Source organism: Dama dama, chromosome 7 (assembly GCF_033118175.1).
Source record: "Dama dama isolate Ldn47 chromosome 7, ASM3311817v1, whole genome shotgun sequence".
Classification (NCBI taxonomy): domain Eukaryota; kingdom Metazoa; phylum Chordata; class Mammalia; order Artiodactyla; family Cervidae; genus Dama; species Dama dama.
This window is the reverse complement of record NC_083687.1, coordinates 41,828,972-41,850,340: the sequence shown is the minus strand read 5'-3', so window position 1 is coordinate 41,850,340 and position 21,369 is coordinate 41,828,972. Positions and strand designations below refer to the sequence as shown.

General features: G+C 38.7%; 2 protein-coding genes across 2 annotated transcripts in view; both read left to right on the top strand.

Annotated features, from left to right (window-relative positions):
• The window catches only part of CAP2 (cyclase associated actin cytoskeleton regulatory protein 2), a 134,318-nt gene that overhangs the window by 17,667 nt on the left and 95,282 nt on the right, over positions 1 to 21,369 (top strand). The window contains exons 2-3 of the mRNA XM_061147562.1: positions 6,736 to 6,857; positions 10,042 to 10,142. Coding sequence (XP_061003545.1) covers positions 6,737 to 6,857; positions 10,042 to 10,142 — 222 coding nt within the window. The 5' untranslated portion in view covers position 6,736. The remainder of the gene's footprint in view (positions 1 to 6,735; positions 6,858 to 10,041; positions 10,143 to 21,369) is intronic.
• LOC133059189 (COMM domain-containing protein 6-like) lies at positions 3,264 to 3,745 on the top strand. Its single transcript, XM_061146213.1, has one exon. The coding sequence runs from the start codon at positions 3,287 to 3,289 to the stop codon at positions 3,566 to 3,568; it is 282 nt and encodes a 93-aa protein (XP_061002196.1). The 5' UTR covers positions 3,264 to 3,286; the 3' UTR covers positions 3,569 to 3,745.

Genomic DNA, 21,369 nt, shown 5'->3' with positions numbered 1-21,369 from the left:
AATATTTAGAATGCCAACTTCTTTATTTGAAAACAAATAGACTTGTTTTATTAACTCACCCAGAGACAAACTATAGGCATTGTTCTTCTATGCATTGTTCATTCTCCAATCTTTTCTACAATCCTGAAAATCATTGATAAGAAAATATTTGGGGAAAAAAATGTTTGATCAACAACAGAGCACATCATCATGAAAATTCAAAACACTGGGGATAAAGAGAAGATCCCATAAACTTCCTCCAGAAAGGAAAACACAGACTACATCCAAAGGAAGAAGGATCAGAATGGCTTTGGACATCTCAGCAGCTGTCTAGGAAGCTAGAAGAGAATGGAGTGAAAACTTTAAAATTGCAAGGAAAATTTTCAGCCTAGAATTCTACACTCTACCAAACCAGCAGTCACATGTGAGGGCAAAATATAGATATTATCGGACTGGTAAGGTCTCAAAAAAATTGCCCTTTCATGTACATGTTTTCGAGGGTAATACTCTTCCCAGTTAAGAAAGTATCTCAAGAAAGAGGAAGATGTAAAATCCAAGAAGCAGGTGATACTGCACTGGAGGGGGAGTAGGGAGAGTGAAGGCAGAGGCAGACCCCAGGTGACAGGTGTGTAGCAGGCCTGCAGAGCAGTCTTGCAGTTGGAGTGATTCTCCAGAAGAGATGCCTATGAAAAGAAAAAGCTAGGACAATTCAGAGTGTGTTTGGCCCTATGGAAAGGAGACTTATTCAACTCCGGGAAAAGCTTGGAGATGAGTGATTAAGTATAAAGAAAACTGAGAAGCTGAACATCGTGGCTGTAGGAAAACAGGTTGTGCAAAAAATGGAACACGATCTTAGCATAACTCATGACTCAGCTGTGAATAGTCATAATTGTTTTAACACTGATGACGAGTCACAGAAAAATTGTGATATCATGCTGTTGGGAGGATGGGACAAGAGGAAATGTGCGTGGATGTGCTGGTGGAGATTAAGCAAGAGAAAAGTAAACCCTCATGTTTCTGGAGGGAATTCAGGGATAATGCCTAAAACTGAAGAAAATAAACAAGATGTAGAGATAGAACCACGCTACCTAGAGATAAGGAGGTAATTGCTAAAAGAGACAGCTGAAATAATTGAACATGGTTGACTCTTAAGGCAAAGAATGGAAGAAGGCATTCAGGGGACTGTTTTGGTTTTTGTGATAAGCCTTGTAGAACTATTGACTCTTTACATTCTGTGCATTCTTTGATAAAAAGTAAAAAACTTTTTAAAAAGTAAGGGGTAATTCAGATAAGAAAAAATGATAAGGATGAGTTACCATTCCCATTATAAAGAAACTTAAAATACTTAAAAATTAATACAAAATAAGAAATTAAAATTCATCTCAAGTATAATTTCCTAAACATTCAAAAGAGACAGTCATGAAATTCCATGTTCCTCTCCCTTTTTTTTCCTACCCATCCTCACTCTCTGGTCAAATGTTTGTGCTGCTTCTCTGTAAGCTGTAGGTTATAGGGGAACTTCAACTTAGAGTTGGCTTCTACTTGAATAGAATGACTAGAAAATGTGGAGGCCAAGTTTGAGCTGTATTGTCTAAGCTAGTCTCTGGGTTGTCCTGTGTATCTAGTTTCTCTTTGCTTCTCCTCAGATTCTTAGAATATCTTAAGTTCAGCCATTCTGCCCTGTCCCCCTCCTCTGCTGGCTTCCTGATCCAGGCTCATCTGTCTGTCCACCTGGCCCTGACACATTCCTTTCTCTGACCTTGCTGCCTACATTCGCTTTGACCATCCTCTCCGCTTCCTCAGCCTAATTCTTAGTTCCTGGCTCTCCACCTCCTCATCTGAACGTGGCTAAATCCACTTTGGAGAACCAAGGCAAATGGAACTGCCTGGGAGGAATGTGGAGAATCTGTAGCTCTGTCCTTTCTTCATTCTTGAGAGCCCAGCTGCCAGCTGAGGGCAGCATGTGGGGGAAGTGTGTGTGTGTGTGTGTGTGTGTGTGTGTGTGTGTGTGTGTGTGTGTGTGTGTGTGTGTGGCATGGGGCAGTGAGGGGGTGGGGGGGAGTGAGGAGGAGAAGAGAGCACAGCCGTCTTGGACTCCGTCATTTGCCTTGGGAATGCTCATGTGTATTTTTGATATCCTGGTGTCGTCTTTCTTTTATTTGTTCTGCATGTCTCTTAGATACCTCTCTAAAATTTAAAACCCAGAGGCATCTTTCCAGCTTCCTTGCATGAGCAGTGTTTTGACCTCTTAAGAGGCCATGGCCAGACTTCAGCTCCTGGTGATCTTACATGAAGTGACATCTGATTCGCTTTTAGACTGCATTCCACACCAATCTGCCCGGCCCTGCAGTTTATGGGCTCACTCCTGTTGTCTTTCAACATATGGAGTACTGTGAGATAGTGTGAGTTTGAATCTTGTCAGGGAGGCTGATTAAGCCACCGTCAGGGACAGCAATCCTATGTGTGAAATGTCCCAGGCCTTCCCAAACAGCTCTGGGAGCGACTGGGGGTGGTTGGTGCTTCCCCATTGGGGGGCAGAGAGACCTTGCTAACAAAGCAAACACATTGTTTTTGTATCACGGGCTAGGTCCATGGTGGTAACATTTGGCACGTTGAGTAACAGGGAACATAGATAACTGTGAACAGATGGGCAACTATTAAAAGATCCAGGGACTTTTATCATTTCTCAGTTGGCCTTCACCCACCTACAGGATACCCAGTTCCCTTGTTAGATTACGTAAAGAGCTCAAATAAATTTCTTCTCCCTCCTCTTTTTTTTTTTTTTCAATTGCGAGGGAAGCAAAAGCTCTGACGTTGAAGAAAAGAATAGATGAGAAAATTCTAATTTTGAATCCCCTTGGGATTAGATGCTGATTTCAGCTGCACACAGAACACTGCCCCATATTTTGAAAGAGTAGCTGCTGGCAGTTTCAGAGGAGATGACTTTCCAAAATAGACAGTGAACTCCCCTTTCCGTATCTGGTGACCATCTGACATTTGGGACACAGAATTACAGAGCCATCCACGTGTTTCGATACGTATAACCTCGCTGTTAAAAATTGGCAGTGGCATGTTATTATTATGCTTACGCTCAGAACTAATGGAATACAAAATACAAAAGAGAATGCCTTACCTGGTTCCCAGAAGCAGTGGAAAATATTTACACATCTTAGAGCAATAAAATTTCTCCACACTCTGGGGAAGTGTTGTCTCTGGTGTATGAGCATGCTAGTCTTCTTTGGCTCAAAATGATACTTGGAAAGTTCATAAGAGTAGAAGTGGGTCCTGGGAGCGACCACCTGAGTGGATGGTGGGATCCCTGAACCGTGTTATGGAGGATTCCGGTGAGCCCCAGTTGGATGCTAAGTCCAAGGTCACCAACCAGCTCATAGATTTTCAGTGGAAGCTGGGTATGGCTGTGAGCTGTGACAGTTGCAGATCTCTTAAGTATCCTTATGTTGCAGTGATGCTGAAAGTGGCAGATCATTCAGGCCAAGTGAAGAACAAGTCCTTTGAAATGACAATCCCACAGTTTCAGAATTTCTACAGACAATTCAAGGAAATTGCTGCAATTATTGAAACTGTGTGAAAACTGATTCTAAACCGAAAATAATCTAAAATCACGGACTTCACTTTCTGCAACAAAGCTGCTTAAGGATCGAATGATATTTATTGAATGAAAATTATACTTTTGGTTTTCTACTTTTTAAAATAATAATAAAAAAAATCAGACAAACAGGAATTACAAAGTGGTGATCAATGCACAGCTTTGTGAATGTACCAAGAACCACTGATTTGGATAGTTTAAAGGGTAAATTCTGTGGTATGTGAATTATATCTTAATAAAAAAAAAAAAAAAAAGAGTAGAAGTGGGACTTCCCTGGTAGTCCAGTGATTAAGACTTTGCCTTCCAGTGCAGGGAGTGTGGGTTTAATCTCCGGAAGCTAAGATCCCACATGCCTCATGGCCAAAAACCCAAAACATGAAACAGAAGCAATATTGTAACAGCCTCAATAAAGACTTAAAAAGAAAGAGTGAGAAGTCCGGATGCTGATTAAGATGAGACATGCCCCTCTGTCTGGGGCAGCAGCCTGATTTTGCCCAAAACAGTCATAGGTTGTTATGGTCAGTTATGGTACATATACCTGAATCTGATGAACCTGGCCAAATTAGATTGGGTTCATCAGAGGTGGCCTTAATAACATTACATTCCAGGGCCAGTAATTTTAAAGTATGTCCTGTGTGGGCCTCCTCGTGGTTCAGTGGGAAAGAATCTGCCTGCCAGTGTAAGAGACCCAGGTTGGATTCCTGGGTCAGGAAGATCCCCTGGAGACGGAATGGCTACCCACTCCAGTATTCTTGCCTGGGAGCTTCCATAGACAGAGGAGCCTGGACGGGCTACAGTCCATGGGGTCGCAAAGACTCAGACACAGGACTGAGCGACTGAGGACGCACACGCATGTACACTAAGTGTAGCTATCGAAGATCTGTTTGGAAGCAGGAAGGGTAGATTTGCAGCCCACTTTTATTCTCAGTCCCTTAGCTTCGAAACCAATTTATCCCAGCCAGGAGTGCTGGGTAGCTAAAGATCCATGTGTCCAAAAACAACCCCAACAAAATCTAAATTTTTTTCTAAAAATAACCAGCGGAAAATAGAAATAACCATTTTTATTATTTTATTTATTTATTCATGTATTTTTTATTGTTATTTTTGGCTCTGCTGGGTCTTCGTTGCTGTGCATGGGCTTTTTCTAGCTGCAGCACGTAGACTTAGTTGCCCCGTGGTATGTGGAATCCTCCTGGAACAAATATTGAACCTGTGTCCCCTGCACTGGCAGGGAGACTCCCAATCACTGGACCACCAGGGATGTTCTCTCATTCTTATAATTTTAAACTAAAACCTACACTATTAAAAAAATTTAATTTAAAACAATTCATCTACAAAAACACTGAAACCGATGATAATAAGTAGAAGACAGTTAACTCTTAAAGGGAATGGCATCTGTTGCCAAATGATACAGTTTGATAAATGCATACTTCTTCTGTGCTGGGCTCTTTGGTTTAAGATAATTGAGTAAGCAAGAGTTATCACTGGGTTTAGTGTCCCCTGTAGAACTATACTTTAACAGAATTATTGGAAATAGATAAAACATGTTGACACCATTTAGTAGGAACGTTGGTAATGTTAATTATGAGATATATGTTCATGGGCTTTTTTTTTTTTTCATGGGCTTTTTTCTTTTCCTTATTTTTAAAATTATGGATGTATGATAGCACATTTATAGGAGACTTGGAAAATATAGAACACGGTTACATACAGTTCCTATATATTACAATTATTTTTTGAGTAGATAAATTGAGATTTTTAGTTGGAGTTTGAATATTAAACTCTCAAAAATTAACAGAACAAATACACAGAAAAGTAGAAGGATATAGTAGACCTGAAAAGCACCATGAACCAATTCAACATAATTAAGATTTATACAATTTTCACACAATAGTAGGATATAAATTCTATTCAAGTCCCCATAGACTATAAACTAGGAGACACTGGAACATATCTGGGGACATAAAAACAAGACACAAAATTTTCATGGTCTGAAGGTATTGAAATCATACAGAGTCTGTTCTCTTATCACTATGAGATTATGTTAGAAATCAATATCAAAAGATATTTGAAAATAACCCACATATTTTCAAGTGCAATGGTTCACAGGCTTTTAAGTAAATGTTATATATCAATTTATCTTAGAATAAAGAAGCATACATGGAGACACATGATAACGGTATAAAGAGAGTAAATATTTGTGTATTGCAATATGATTCTTATAAACATCTCTTGGAGAAGGAAATGGAAACCCACTCCAGTATTTTTGCCTGGAGAATTCCATGGACAGAGGAGCCTGGCAGTCTACAGTCTATGGGGTCGCAAGAGTCAGACACAACTAAGTGACTAAGCACACACACACAGTATTCTCAGAGCTTCTTTTGGGAGCCAAGGTGGGTGTTTTTCAGTGGGTCAAATATTATATAGTCCGTGGTTATAAACTGTTATTTGAAAAACATTTTGGGACAGCATTTTCAAGTTTGCTGGTAAGGAGCAATGAAAAGTCTGAGTCTGACCTGACGCTGACATACTCCACTCACAGTGTTCCAGCATACTCTCTTACATACTGTTTGAATTTGCTCTATGCAAAAATCTCAACTGGATTTTGCAGTGTTTTTGTTTTTAAAATTGGGGTTTATTGTTAATTACATACAATTCAGAAAATACCTGGTAATGGCAGGAGAAAAATATCTATGGTCCCATCACCCATGTTGAACACTGGTGTTTCTATGTATAATCTTCTCTTATAAAATTTTTTTTCTACATTGTAGGGGTTTTCTGTTTATATGTATTTTTTATATTCTGATTTTTTTTCAGAGTAGTAACTCAAATATTTTTCCTGTATTATTGCATACTCTGTAAATACCAATTTTAATAGCAAAATAAATAAATAAATAAATAAACATCCCTGAATTGAATAGAAAATAAAATAATCTCAATATAATTAGTTTTTATTCTGCTGTGAGTTTTATGTTTTTTTGAATTTCATCTATTTCCCTGACATGTAAAAATACTCTCTAAGTAATTAAAGCCATAGCCATTCCGAATAATTTTTATTTTCCTTCTCGCTGCTGTTAAGTTTAATGGTGTCAGCTTGCTAATCCTCCCTGATGCTCACATGGCCTCCATTTGTGCCTTCATTTTCCTAGGATGGCAGAAATGCAGGGGCTCATGGAAAGACTGGAGCGGGCTGTCGGCCGACTGGAGCTGTTGTCTGCAGGGTCACACAGACCTCCTGGGGACTGCGGGGAAGTTAACGGTGTCAACGGAGGTAGGACTACACAGTTGTCATTTTTGGTCTCTTTGTGGGTCACTTAACTTTGTTCCCATCATTGGGTTCTCATGGAACATTTCTGTGAACTTCTTCTTTCTCTGTGACCATGACATTAACCAGATGCAAGTGATCCCCAAAAAAGAGAAAAAGAAAGTCTCAATCCACAGTCCACAAAAATTAGCTCTATCTGTGCCTGTTAACAGCACAATCCATGAGCTGAATGTCATTATTCTTTCATTTCAGTGTTTATACTGCTCTTCCACATTCAGTGACTAAATATATTATCTAAGTCATTACCAAAAAGAAGCTAATGTTCTCAATTAGACTGTAAATTGGAAGAAATTATCATTCTGTACCTTTTAATTTTAAAGAGAACAAGTCATTAAGTATAAGAACTGCAGTTTTGAAGGAAGAGAATCTGATGTGAAACCAAGTATTTCAAGGTAGCATGATCACATCACATTGCTTTACATTTACCGTTCCTCACCAAATATGTTTTTAAAATTATATGCTAATGCCACACATTTTTAAAAAGTTAAAAAAAGAGTTTAAAAAATTATGTGATCAAACATGTAAAAAGTTAACATACTATGCATGGCCAACTCTGTTATCTGCAGTAATTTTTCCAACTTCTTTTTGTCTAAGGTTGCAGATTTAGCAAATAAGAATACAAGACACCCAGTTAAACTTGCATTTCAGACAAACTGCCTTTTTTTTGGTAGAAGTGTGTTCTGAATACTGCATGGGATATACTGCATGATACATACTTCCTCTAAAAATTTATTCAGTGTTTATTTGAAATTCAAATTTAAATGGACAATCTGTATTTAATCTGGCAGCTCTGTTCTTGTCTCACACCCATTTCCTCCTTATCTGACCCATTTTGAATTTTGTCAGTCTTTTGGGGCTTGAGAAAAGCCTTGGGGAAGAGGGGGCTTCAAAAAAAAAAAAAGCTTTCACTGGGCAAGATCCACATTGGTGCTTCTAGAATTTCAGGCGTATTTGGAGCTGTGCCTTGCATTACATGCCCTGGGACAGAAATGACTGTGTGAACGCAAATGCACAGGCTGGGTTTTTTCCCCCTCCCTACCCCTCAAACATAATGAAAATTAAAATGCTTTGAATGAATTGAAAGGGGATGTTGTTTAAAGGAAGGCTGCCAGGGGCCTGTAAGTTTTTTCCGCATCAAATGAAACACATCTATGATTTCATTTTAAGCTTCTTTTTGTTAACTATACAGTTGGTATATGAGATTCAATAGACTTTATTTGTAAGGAAATATTTTCACGTTCTCTTCAGTAACTTTGTTTCCTTATGCCTTTGGCATCAGGTGATCAAAAGGCATTTCTGAGATTGCTACCCACAAATATAAAGCCTGTGAATACATAAAATAAACTCCAACTCCCAGGAGGCTGTGTAGTGTTGCTGAGTTAAGGAAAAAAGAAACTCCAGTAATTCAAACCTCACTTACACAAAGAGGTACTAGACTGCTCTTTTCACTTTCTTCATAGAAAAAGAATTTCCTGGGAAAATTAATAAGCTAAGCAAATTTGGAAGGCATATACTTAAATTAAATTACTTAAATATTTAAACACAGTTTCTAGTATAACAAGTCATTCCAAACTGATTATTAAAGTTCTCTTAAAAAACTTAGCCAGCAATTTACTATCCTGTTGACAGTATGAAATGAAGACAGGTACTTAGTTAGTAGGATAATTAGTAAAAGGTCTGAATGATGTCCATCCTTAAAATCTTGTCTTATCTTAAAACAACATCACTTCCACTTCTTCTGAATTAGTCAGCTTTGGTAATTTTCTAAATTTCATTTTTAACAAATCCTTAAGGACAATCTTTTCACCTTAAATGTAAACACCATCATTACAATGATGTTATAACTAAAATTAATTTTTTTAATTTAAAAAGACATTTGTAGAAGGAGCCAGTTCATTACAGATCCATAGTATGCACAGATCAAAGAACTGCCCTAAGAGACTGGTGTTATGTTGTGTTTTATGATGTGTTTTTTGCTCACTTTGACAATCAGGTAAGTTAGGCTCAATACTTAAAGAAATATTTTCATTCCTGCCAATTGACAAGTACTGTGGTAGATGCAGGGGAATCTAAGATGAATTATACATAGTCCTAAATCTTCCAAAAATCTTTGGTCTCGATGCATTACTATTCTGGGCCTCAAATGCTTTGATTAAGAGATGCTCAAAGGACGAAGACTGGGGAGAAAGACAGGTCATTAAAGGCTGCCCAGAGGAGGTGTGGGCAGAGCTGAGTGATGGAAGGAAATTGAAAAATATTCCCTTTTATCATTGTCCCTTCTGCTATGTAGAGGCCTCCATCACATTTTAAAACCTTTTCCCACTTTAAACACTAGGCAGAGACCCCTCAGACCTCTTCCACGGCAGTAAACAGGTTTATCTGTTTCCAAATGGATCCATAAGGAATCTTTGGGTTTGCACCTCTTTTATGTTATAGAAGTTGGTACATACTGCATTTTAAACTTAGGATGATAACTCAGCTTCAATACCCTGCTTAGAAGTGAGACTTAGAAGTAGATGCAGGGAACTCTGAACAACTGTTTCCATCACTCTCTGGGCCTGTGGAAAGGGCAACTGGGAAACAGGGAGAGGAAAGGAAGTTTATCCTATGCATTTATGAGCTTGGATATTTCTGTCCAGTATAAGAATGGGACTCCTAAGTTTGACTTTGAATCTTAATAGGCTGTACTGCTAAATTTGTCAGTATTATCTTTCTCAATATTAGAGATGCAGTCAGAGACTTAGACAAAAGTTTCTTTAGTGAAAAGTCAGGGAAAGAAATACAGAGCACCTCGGGTTGGGCCATTGCCACTTTAGCTTAAGAGTAATTTAGCAGATCAGAATTCACTGTGGATTAGCGCACCGGTCATTTTTACACCTACCCTCAATGTCGCTCTTCCCCTGGGAAGTGAAGGGGGAAGTAAATAAATGCGTGAAATCAACTGTCTTCCTACTTTGCCCAGAGTTCATTATTACCTTTTAATTGTCCTGAATAATCTTGGTAACTATTTGCAAGGTCATTATAGAACTTGGACAGGTGGGGTGTAGAAGTAAGTACACTGTTACTTATGGCAAAGCAGTTCCAGCTTTCACTAAATTACCAGGGAATAACACAATGTTCTTTTCTAAAGGTGTGGCACCCTCTGTGGAGGCCTTCGACAAGCTGATGAACAGCATGGTGGCTGAGTTTTTGAAGAAAAGTAGGATCCTGGCCGGTGACGTGGAGACCCATGTGAGTACTTTCTTCTGTTGTATTCTGTGGAAAGATTGACTGCTATTAAAATATTTTTAAAATAATGGTCATAACCAGGGCTGGCGAAGGATGGAGGGATTGAGACCCTTGTGTGCTGCTGGTGGGACTGTAAAAGGTGCGGCCCATATGGAAACGAATACGGCAGTCCTGCAGAACATTAAAAACAGAATTATCATATGATCCAGCCATTTTACTTCTGGATATAGACCCCCAAATAATTGAAAGCAGTATCTCAAAGAGATATTTGTATACCCATGTTCATAGCAGCATTATTCGCAGTAGCCAAAACATGGAAGCAACCCAAGTTTCTGTTGACAGATGACGGGATAAACAAAATGTGGTCTGTGCATACAATGGAATATTATTCTTTCGTAAAAGGAAATTCTCACACAATGAAAACCTGGATGAACCTTGAGGATGTTATGCTAAGTAAAATAAGCCAGGTAATAAAAAGGTACTGTACTGGGGAATTCTGGTGGTCCAGTGGTTAGGAATTGGCACTTTCACTGGTTGGGGAACTATGATCCCACAAGTCATGCGACATGGCCGGAAAAAGAAGAAAAGTTACTTAGGATTTCATTTATATGAGGTATTTAGAGTAGTCATACTCACAGAAACAAAAAGTAGAATGGTGGTTGCCAGGGGCTGGAGGGAAGGATAAAAACAGGAACTTGTTTAATAGGTATTGTTTTACTTTTGCAATGCAGACTAAACTCCAGAAGAAATTCTGGCAGTCTGATGCATAACAATGTGGATATACTTAATGCTACTGAACTGTATACTTTAGAAATGGTTAATGTGATACATTTTGCATTATGTATATTTTACCACAATTTTTTTTTTAAACTGCAGCCTGAGGAAAAACAGAGTTGTAGAATTTGATAATCTCTGGATTGGTAGAGACTTTTAATGATATCTAGGCTAGCCTCCCAGTTTAGACACTTTCTATACATTTTAAAAATCTTTAGCATTTTCCCTGAGGCTAGACATTGTTTGCGTCCTTTTAATGAAAGTAAAAGCCAAACCAATTAACAACCTAGAAGAAAAAAAATTTTATTCAAGTTCTTTTTATTCATTTGCCTTTGTTTCTTGCAGAGGATTGAATTCAAAATCCATCCGCTTATAGATTTCTCAGCAAAAGAGCATCCCAGCAAAACCATTTTCAGTATAGACTCACAGAAAATCTGATTCTTGAATAAAGTTGTGGTTTGCAGTTTAAAAAAAAAACTTTTTGCTCCTTCTTCAATTAGACGCTATACGCAACACTCAACACCAGTCTTCCAGGGGATCTGGCAACTCAGATTATTCCCTTGGTTCCAGAATTGTAATTAAATAGGTGTTTTTCTCATCACATTTGCAATGTATTTGCTCATCACATCTAAGGAAAATGAAGATCAGTCTCATGGACCTTTTTATTAAATATTCCTGTTGAAATCCTCACTGGCAAAAGAAAGGAAGCTCTGATATGCAGGAGTTCTAGAAAAGTCTGTGTAGTAGGACCTACTTGAGATGTATCACAGAACTCTAGAATTGCCCTGGTTTGTTCTTGAGCTTGATGTCTATGTTTACAGAAACCAGGTCTGCAGTCACATGGTGGCTGAGCTTCTGATGTGTAGGCTCATGATCACACTTGAAATCTAACATATAAAATGGAGTATCAGCCCCAAGACACTAAAAGAGAGTCTTAAATAATTGAAGAACAGGTTACTCTCTTGAAAACTATTATAATAATTATTATATTAGTATTCTTACCATTAATATTGACATTATATTATATATAATGTATACTTCTGAGGTACACAGTACATTATAATTCTTATTAGTAATGTCACAAAATTCTATATAGCGTTCTTTTACTGGGGAATAATGAAGCCTGTAAATATGTATATTTAACTTTGCATTTTAAGAAATGTAGGGTCTGCATACTAAGTAATTCTCTTCAAGCTGCAGAGTAAACAGTTCCTTTAAATTCTTTGTAGAATGAAGAGAGTTATCAATAAAGTGTAGCTTGATTTATATGAAGTTTTTTCTTCTCCCTGCTCATCAGCCTGAAAACAGCATGACTCGAAGGAATATTCTCAATAATGAATAGATAATGCTTAAAGAAATTTGCGTTTTTCACTAGTTAGTTTTTTAACAAGGAAGGAAGGTGGGGAAAGAAGAAAGAAGGGAAGCAAGAGAAGAGAAAGAGAGAAAAACACTTGTCATCTGAAAATGTAGACTCGGGTTCTATAACACAAAGAAAAGTGCAGGCAGCTTTTGTCCATCTGCCCATGACTTTAATACATTGAACAAGCAGTTTATTTTTTCTCTCTTATAGAACCATGTGTCACTGACATTAAGCTTGCAGCTGCTGCCTCTCCCATAAGCCAGAAGTGGGGGTTGAACTTTGTTCCAAGAACACACCTGTTGCTTAGGGGAAAAAAACCCCCACATACCTGATTGTACAGTATGGAAATTTGAGACTGACACAAATGTGCATCATGTTAACTCCTGTCCCTGTGTGTAAAAGCTATTTCACAGACACTAACAATGAAAAAGGGCAGCCAAGCTATGATTTAACGTCTGTCTTGATGTGTTGGCTGCTGGTCGGGTTTAATTTACTGAACACTCAATAGTCTATTGACAGAACAGACCACAAAAAAAGGGAACTAATAGCTACAATTAGGAAGCTCTGTTGAACCGAAGAACATAGCAGGTTTAGAAAAGATTAGATCTTGTAATGCCGCCTTGTATGCAGCATAAACTGAAGGGCTTATTTAAATTACCCTTCAACCCAGGAACACTGACACAGCTTGCACTCTTTTTAAGGGATAAACAAACAATGCACAATTTTATAATAGATGTTTAGGGTAAATATAGTCCTCAATGTCAAAGAAAAGGATCCCCCAGAAACTGGGCCTACAGAATTGTAAGCTCTTGGTCAACAATCATTTATCCTTAAATGGATGAATGTGGTTTGTTTTTTTTAAAAAACAAAGCTGTCCTATTGTTATTCATGGTATATGTAACTAATCTTGAGTCTGTTTCTAAATGATTTGACCATCATGAAACAACTGCAAATCATATAGCTCTTCCTAACTCAAGCCCTTTTTGGAGATTTATAGAATTTACATATTAATGTTTGTAAAGGTCTGGAACATTTATTTCTTATCATGATTAAGATGGATACAAAAGAAATATTCTTTTATTAATTGTTCAATAAAAATGAAAAACCCACAGTTTGAACAAAAGGGCAATAAAATTCAGCAAAAAAGTATAATACACTAAACATGGTAAGATTAAATGGTATTAAACAATATTATAGCTTTGAGTTCCTGGACTTTATAATGGATGGACCTATGTAGACAGTTATTATAGCTCTACTTTTAATGGGCCGTGGTTACTCTTGTAGATATTCCTAGAACTTGTTACTTACTTAAATCATCTACAGAATGTCTTGTTCATTTTATGCCTTGCTGGTTAGGTAACATGTCCAAAGGATGTGTAAGTTAAGGATGATCTCTTGTTTGTATTTGAATTTCAAAGCTGGCTCTTAACTTTTTATAGCATGACCTTGAGCTAGTCCTTACCCTTCTCAGTAATGAGACTGGACCATATCACTTCCAAGGGCTCTCAGAGCCCCTTTGAGTGACTCACCCTTTGTCTCAGTGTAAAAGCATGAGGGAGTTACTCAGTTGCCAAATGAAGAGCTTGAGATAGAACAGCTTCATCACCAATATAAAGAAAAAAAAAATCTTGAGCCATGCCAGGGAAAGAACCTTAAACAAGCAAAACAAGCAGAAGGAAACATGTCAGAAAAAGGATACACAGAACACTAAAGATAACATATCATCCTGCTTTATGATAATATAGAAAAAAATCAGACTCCTTCATTTAAAAAGACCTTGAGAGACTTCCCTGGCAGTCCAGGGGCTAAGAAGACTCCATGCTCCAAATATAGGAGCCCAGATTCTATCCCCAGTCAGGGAATTAGATCCCATATGCCACAACTAAAGGTCCTACATGCCACAGCTAAGACCTGGTGTGGCCAAATAAATAAATACAAAAAAATAAAAAATACAAATAAAAGACCTTGCAGGCTCCGTGAGTCTGTCCTTCTTGGTCTTATTGGTTCTTACTTCTTCCTTGACATGGACCTATCCCTAGAATAAATTACATAAAAATGGCTATATATTTATTTTACTAATTGTATCCATATTCTTTCTTCGATTTTAGAAAACCTTTATGGGTAGTTTGTACTCAAAAAGAACAATCATTTGCATTTTTGGTGCTTTATAATCTGGGTCTATGTAGAAACCCTCCTGCCCCCACCGAAAAACAAAAAACAATCAGAAGCACAAGTTTAGTGCCTCCTGAGAAACCTGTATGCAGGTCAAGAAGCAACAGTTAGAACCTGACATGGAACAATGAACTGGTTCCAAATTGGGAAAGGAGTATGTCAAGGCTGTATATTGTCACCCTGCTTATTTAACTTAAGGGCTTCCCTGGTAGCTCAGCTGGTAAGGAATTTGCCTGCAGTGTAGGAAACCCTGTTTTGATTCCTGGGTCAGAAGATCCGCTGGTGAAGGGATAGGCTACCCACTCCAGTATTCTTGGGCTTCCCTGGTGGCTCAGCTGGTAAAGAATCTGCCTGGATTGTGGGAAACCTGGGTTTGATCCCTGGGTTGGGAATATCCTCTGGAGAAGAGAACGGCTACCCACTCCAGTATTCTGGCCTGGAGAATTATTTATATGCAGATCACATGATACGAAATGCCAGGCTGGATGAATCACAAGTTGGAATCAAGATTGCTGGGAGAAATATCAACAACCTCAGATATGCAGATGATACCACCCTTATGGCAGAAAGTGAAGAGAAGCTAAAGAGCCTCTTGATGAAGGTGAAAGAGGAGAGTGAAAAAGTTGGCTTAAAACTCAACATTCAGAAAACTAAGATCAAGGCATCTGGTCCCATCACTTCATGGCAAATAGATGGGGAAACAATGGAAACAGTGACAGACTTTCTTTTCTTGGGCTCCAAAATCACTGTGGATGGTGACTGCAGCCATGAAATTAAAAGACACTTGCTCCTTGGAAGAAAAGCTGTGACAAACCTAGACAGTGTATTAAAAAGCAGAGACATCATTTTGCCAACAAAGTTCTGTTTAGTGAAAAACCAAAGCTATGGTTTCTCCAGTAGTTATGTTGGATATGAGAGTTGGACCAGAAAGAAGGCTCAGCGCCTTTGAATTGTGGTGCTGGAGAAGACTCCTTGAGAGTCCCTTGGACTCTCTTGCAAGAAGATCAAACCAGTCAATCCTAAAGGAAATCAACCTTGAATATTCATTGGAAGGACTGATGCTAAGTTCCCAATATTTTGGCTCCCTGATATGAAGAGCTCATTCATTGGAAAAGACCCTGGGGAAAGATTAAGGGCAGGAGGAGAAGGGGGTGACAGGGGATGAGATGGTTGGATGGCATCACTGATTCAATGGACATGAGTTTGTGCTAGCTCTGAGAGATAGTGGAGGACAGAGGAGCCTGGCATGCTGCAGTCGGTGGGGTCGCCAAGAGTCAGACACAATGGAGCAACTGAACAACAACAGCAGTGAAACAGCCCATTCCACACAGATCCATCCTCCTCAATCTCCTGCTTGCCTTCAGTCAAATTGGCCCTCCCATTGACTAGTTTCTTGCTAATAGTTTTAGTCTGAACATTTATTTTTATTATAATTAAACATAAATATACCTTGGCAATCTGAAGCTCAAAGGATCATGTGACATGTGTCACATTCTCCAGATGGCAGAGAACCACCCCCCCACCAAAAAAATTACTTGTACAAAGAATTCTGCATCTAGGTTTCAAACAGGCTTTATATTAGGGATCTTCTGTTTTACAGTCTTAGCCAGTTACGATAGAATTATTAGAGAAGAAAATACCGTGGAAATCATCCATTCCAATATACATCCTCATTTCTTTTTTTGTCTTTCTACCTCCCTCCCTCTCTCCATCCCTCCCTCTCTCCCTTCTCTTCTTTATCTCCTAACACCCAGGGACAACTCTCTGAAAGAGAATGTACCTGAAGGTGTTAATCACTCTGTCATGTCCGACTCTTTGGGATTCCATGGACTGTAGTCCTCTAGGCTCCTCTGTCCATGGGATTTCTCAGGCCAGAATACTAGAATGGATTGCCATTTCCTTCTCCAAGGAATCTTCCTGACCTAGGGATTGAATCTGGGTCTCCTGCATTGCAGATAGACTCTTTACCATCTGAGCCATCAGGGAAGCCCTCCAACATACATCCTCATTTCTCTTTGTCTTTCTGCCTCCCTCTCTTTCTCCATCCCTCCCTCTCTCTCTTCTCTTCCTTCTTTTCTTCCTCTCTACCTGTCTTTTTCTCTTCCTTTCTTCAAAGAAAGAAACTGCAACCTAGAGAGGTTGGTGGTATAGGTGCCATGCTGTACACAGAACCATGACCCCATGGCAGAGGAGGAATCTGGTCTCCAACGTCTCCATCCGTGGTTTGGGAGATGCCTGGCTTAGACCCCCTGGGTCAGCTGTCTCTCACTGCCTTTGTAGGCAACTGAATCACTAGTAAGATGCAGTGGCATGCATCTGCCACCTCTTCTTGTCCTCTGCACTCAACAGCTGGCACCGTTCCCCCTATCAGATTTCCACAATAGGTCAAGAAAAGGGTGGACTTGGGCTCAGCAGGTGAGGAGAGGAGTTACAGTGAACATCACCGTAACTCATGTCTTTCATGTGTCTCCTCAGAGCAGTGCTGAGTGAGGCAGCAGAGCAGTGACCTCCAGGACAGATGAACTGTATCCCTCATGGTCGTCTCCCCAGTCACTAAACCAGCCTGCTCTCAGCCTGGTCATCACTCACTGTGCTGTTGACACCAAATTGGCAGAATTCAGAAAGATCACAGATCAATCCATCTCTGTTACGGTTTCTTTCCAAGAAGGTGGAGAATTTTGACTCTCAGCACTGAACACATACTTTGTTTTTAACTTAAGGATGTTTGCTTTTAGAACATCTAATCCCCGTCTCTGCCCTTAAACATCCTAGTTTCATAGCATATTTTAAGCCTAGGGAAGGCTCTTTATCAGGAACTGGACTTGGAATCTCAGCATCTCTTGAAGAAACACCAGGCATCACTAATCGCCAGAATCTCCCTGTTTACTCCACCAAAAATAAATGTCTCCGGAATATTTTGCTGAGACAGTGAGTTGGGTTCCATGAATCTCTCAGGTTAAGATGAGACCTGTGCTTTTCTTTCTGCTTCTTAAAGGAAACCTAAGGAAACCTGTGGAACACCAGCCTTGATTATTCTCTTCTGGTCTGTGATCACTGGTGTAATCAAAATGGAAGAACTGAAATATGCAGAGATGTGTTCTGAACGTACTCAGACTTCTGTGTGCACATTGCTATATTTAAGGTGGATGGGCAGCAAGGTCCTACTCTATAGCACAGGGAACTCTACTCAATGTTATATGGCAGCCTGGATGGGAGGGAAGTTTGGGGGAGAATGGAGACATGTACATGTACGACTGAGTTGCTCTGTTGTGCACCTGAAACTATCACAACATTATTAAGCAGCTATACTCCAATATAGAATAAAAAGTTAAAAAAAAACACCAAAATACCCTTTCAGAAGATTGTTTCCATGTGAGGATTTAATCATGTTACTTAGTACTGCACGATAGAGGTCCTTTTCCTTTCTCTTGCCTTTTTCTTTTTTCCCCCTTTCCTTCTTCCTAAAACTATGCCAATAATGCGAACACTTGTTGTTGTTTTCTATCTAGACTTCAGGATAATTTAGTTGTTTGCCTGGAGGCTGCTTCAGCGTCTGAAAATTAATACTTTGTCTAAAAGTAATGACCTGATCTCATTTTGATTATCTTATTATTTCTATTCTAGCAACCATACCCACAGAACACACCACACACAGAGACACACACAGAGACATGCCCCTCCGCATATGTATATCTACTGTTCACCTAAGAATTCCTTATAATGCTGTATTAGCTACGTATAAGAAAAAACAGCCTCGATCAAATCGATGGGCACTCTGACCTGAGTCACTCTTCTTGTAGTGATTGTGTTTGCAGATTCCTTAGTGTGCGTAAGGCAACTACAAAATATGCTTTTTAACCTGTAGTATATTTTTCCCATTCCAGTTGTATTTAGAACATGGTTGAAAACTGTAAGTTTTGAAACATGGCAGTTTACACTTTCATAACATATTCCATGGCAATTCTTTTTAATATATAAGATGTTTTAGTGCTGTAAAAAAAAAAACAGGGTATTCAGTGAATTAATTTATCACTCTGTGTATGTGTTTGCAATAGAAATACTTTTCTTTTCAGAAAACACTTTGCAAAATAAATATTTTAAATGGTAAGGTACTTGGAATGCTGATAGTTGACTTTCAATGGCTTTGGTTAAAACAGCTCAACATACAGAAAAGATGGTATGATTTATCCCTTCAGACCCACCTGTTGAGTGTTGGGGACTAGTTCAAGGTTCCAAAAGTATACTGTTCTCCTCTTGCCTTCTTAGTGTCCAGCACTTATCCATAGTAAGTGGTTAATAAATGTTTGCCAAATGAATGAATGAAACCAAATGTGTAAAAGAATCAAATTACTGAACAGTGGACGCATGAATGTACTATGGCTGACAGTTTGGATCAAGCAGTATTGTAGATGAGGAGTTAAAAGAAAATCAAGGCCAGGTTGTATGTCATGAATTAGCAAGAGAAACATAGATTCTATAGATATTTATCATGAATGCATACACACGCGCACACAAGCCCTGGTTTTATCGTAGCCCTGACAATGTATCTAGTACCCTCTTCATTCTCTTTATTCTCATTCCTCTTTTATAGTTGAGGAAAATGAGCCACTGAAAGACTGGAGCTCTAAGGCAGTTTAAGAAAACTATGGAATTTAGAAAGACGGTAACAACGACCCTATGCAAGACAGCAAAAGAGACACAGATGTAAAGAAGAGACTTTTGGACTATGTGGGGGAAGGCGAGAGTGGGATGATATGAGAAAATAGCACTGAAACATGTATATTACTATATGTAAAGTAGATGACCAGTGCAAATTCAATGCACGAAGCAGGGCACCCAAAGCTGGTGCGCTGGGACAACCCAGAGGGATGGGGTGGAGAAGGAGGTGATGGGGGTTTGAGGATGTTGAGACACATGTACACTCATGGCTGATTCATGTCAATGTATGGCAAAAACCACCATAATATTGAGAAGTAATTAGCCTCCAATTAAAATAATTAATTTTTAAAAAACTTAAAAAAAAAAGAAAGCTAGGTGGGAATTCATAAGTAACAGGAAAATCCATCAGTGTATTGACTTGTAGTCCAGTAGAAATCCCATGAGCTTACTGTGACAGTATATTTTTGTGAGCCTTACTATAAGTATTTTAATCTGAAGGTCAGAGTTAGACTCTGGATTTTGTTTGATTTTTCTGTTTGGATTGGGTTTTAGCATGTTGCTTTCCCCTCTGATCATTAAAGTGATAGTGATCAGGCAAGAAATAACTTGGGAGTCAAAAGGGCCAGTTGAGAAATTTAATTTTTGTCCAGGACTTCATGGCATCATATTTCTAATAATTAGTTATTCCTGGTTTCATGAGTCTTTAGTTGTATTTATATAATTTTAAGTATCTGGGTGAAAAGTGAAAAATTCAGTTGTTGTTGTTTAGTAGCTAAGTCGTGTCCAACCCTTTCATAGCACCGCGGACTGTAGCCCACCAGGCTGCTCTTTCCGTGGGATTTCCCAGGCAAGAATACTGGAATGGGTTGCCATTTCCTTCTCCAGGGGATGGGTCTTCCTGACCCAGGGATTGAACCTGCATCTCCTGCTTGGCAGGCAAATTCTTTACCACTGAGCCACATGGGAAGAGAAAAATTCAGTAGTTTGTCTCAATATATCCAGGTCAGACAGTCCCAAACTTTTAGATGAGGACTCTCACCCCAAAGTTCATCTGTGAATTAGCTCTTAGAAACTTGGAAAACATTTGCCTATAGACCTAATGTAAGGGATGGGTAGTTCATTTCATATGCAAAGATGCAGAAGAATATTACTCTGTGTGTGGTATACAAACCACTGCCATCCACAGACTCTGCTAATGGTCTGCCATGAAATGAGTACAGAAATTGTGAGTAAGACATTGAGAACTTTTATAAGAATCCAGCAGAGTCATTTTAAAGGCTGCTAAATCTGATAATTTAAGAAACTTGGACTTGTACTTTGTGTGTCTTTATTTCATTTTTCTAGTAAGGCTCTTTTATTAATATTTCTTTTACAAAACTATCAGTCTGTGAGAGATGAGAAATTAAAAAGAAAATCTTCACCAAAGGTTTTTTGAGTAGCACCATGTAATGCAAAATGTTGGGGAGGAAACATGACTCAATGACTCTTCCACCATGATTTTAGTTTTAGTTAAATGAAGCCGGAAAATAATAATATTAAATGAAAAACACTCATTTATTATGAATGCTGATACCTGGGGGAGTGAGCATTTAGTTAGAGAAGGACTTAGCACCAGATAAGGACTTCTGTGCAGATTCTGTGTACTTCCAGCTGACGATGGGCCTGGTTCCTTTCTACTTTTGCTACCAGGCATAGGATTTTTCTTTTTCTTTGTATGAGTATATAATTACTCTCCTTTGATTATCAGAATAAATTGAGAATTGACATGTGGGACCAATAAAAAAGGAAAGAAGAAATTTTTCCAAGGATAACAGAACAGGAATTGAAAGGGTAGAGAGATGATACACTTACCAAAAGATTTGCCTTACTGAAAAGTGAAGTCTGCTGGCTTCCCTGATGGCTCAGTGGCTAAGACTCCAGGCGCCCAATGCCAGGAACCTGGGTCTAATCCCTGGTCAGGGAACTAGATCCCATATGCCAAAATGAAGAGTTTGCCTGGCTCAACTAAAGATCCCACATGCTCCTGGTAAGACCCAGTACAGCCAAATTCATAATAAATAAATAAATATTTTAAAAACATTATGATTATATAGTTTGCTTTAAAAATGATGAAATGTTTATTTTTTTTTTATTTTACAAAAAGAAAGTCTGGAAGGATACTTATTAAATTGCTGAGAGTGGTCATTTTTCGGGATTAGACTTACCAAAATCTTTACATCCTAAACATCCATGTCTTTTGAACTTTTGTAACAAGCATGTGTAAAC

Coding starts and splice junctions, on each gene's coding strand:
- LOC133059189 (XM_061146213.1), top strand. CDS start 3,287: ATGGTGGGATCCCTGAACCGTGTTATGGAGGATTCCGGTGAGCCCCAG.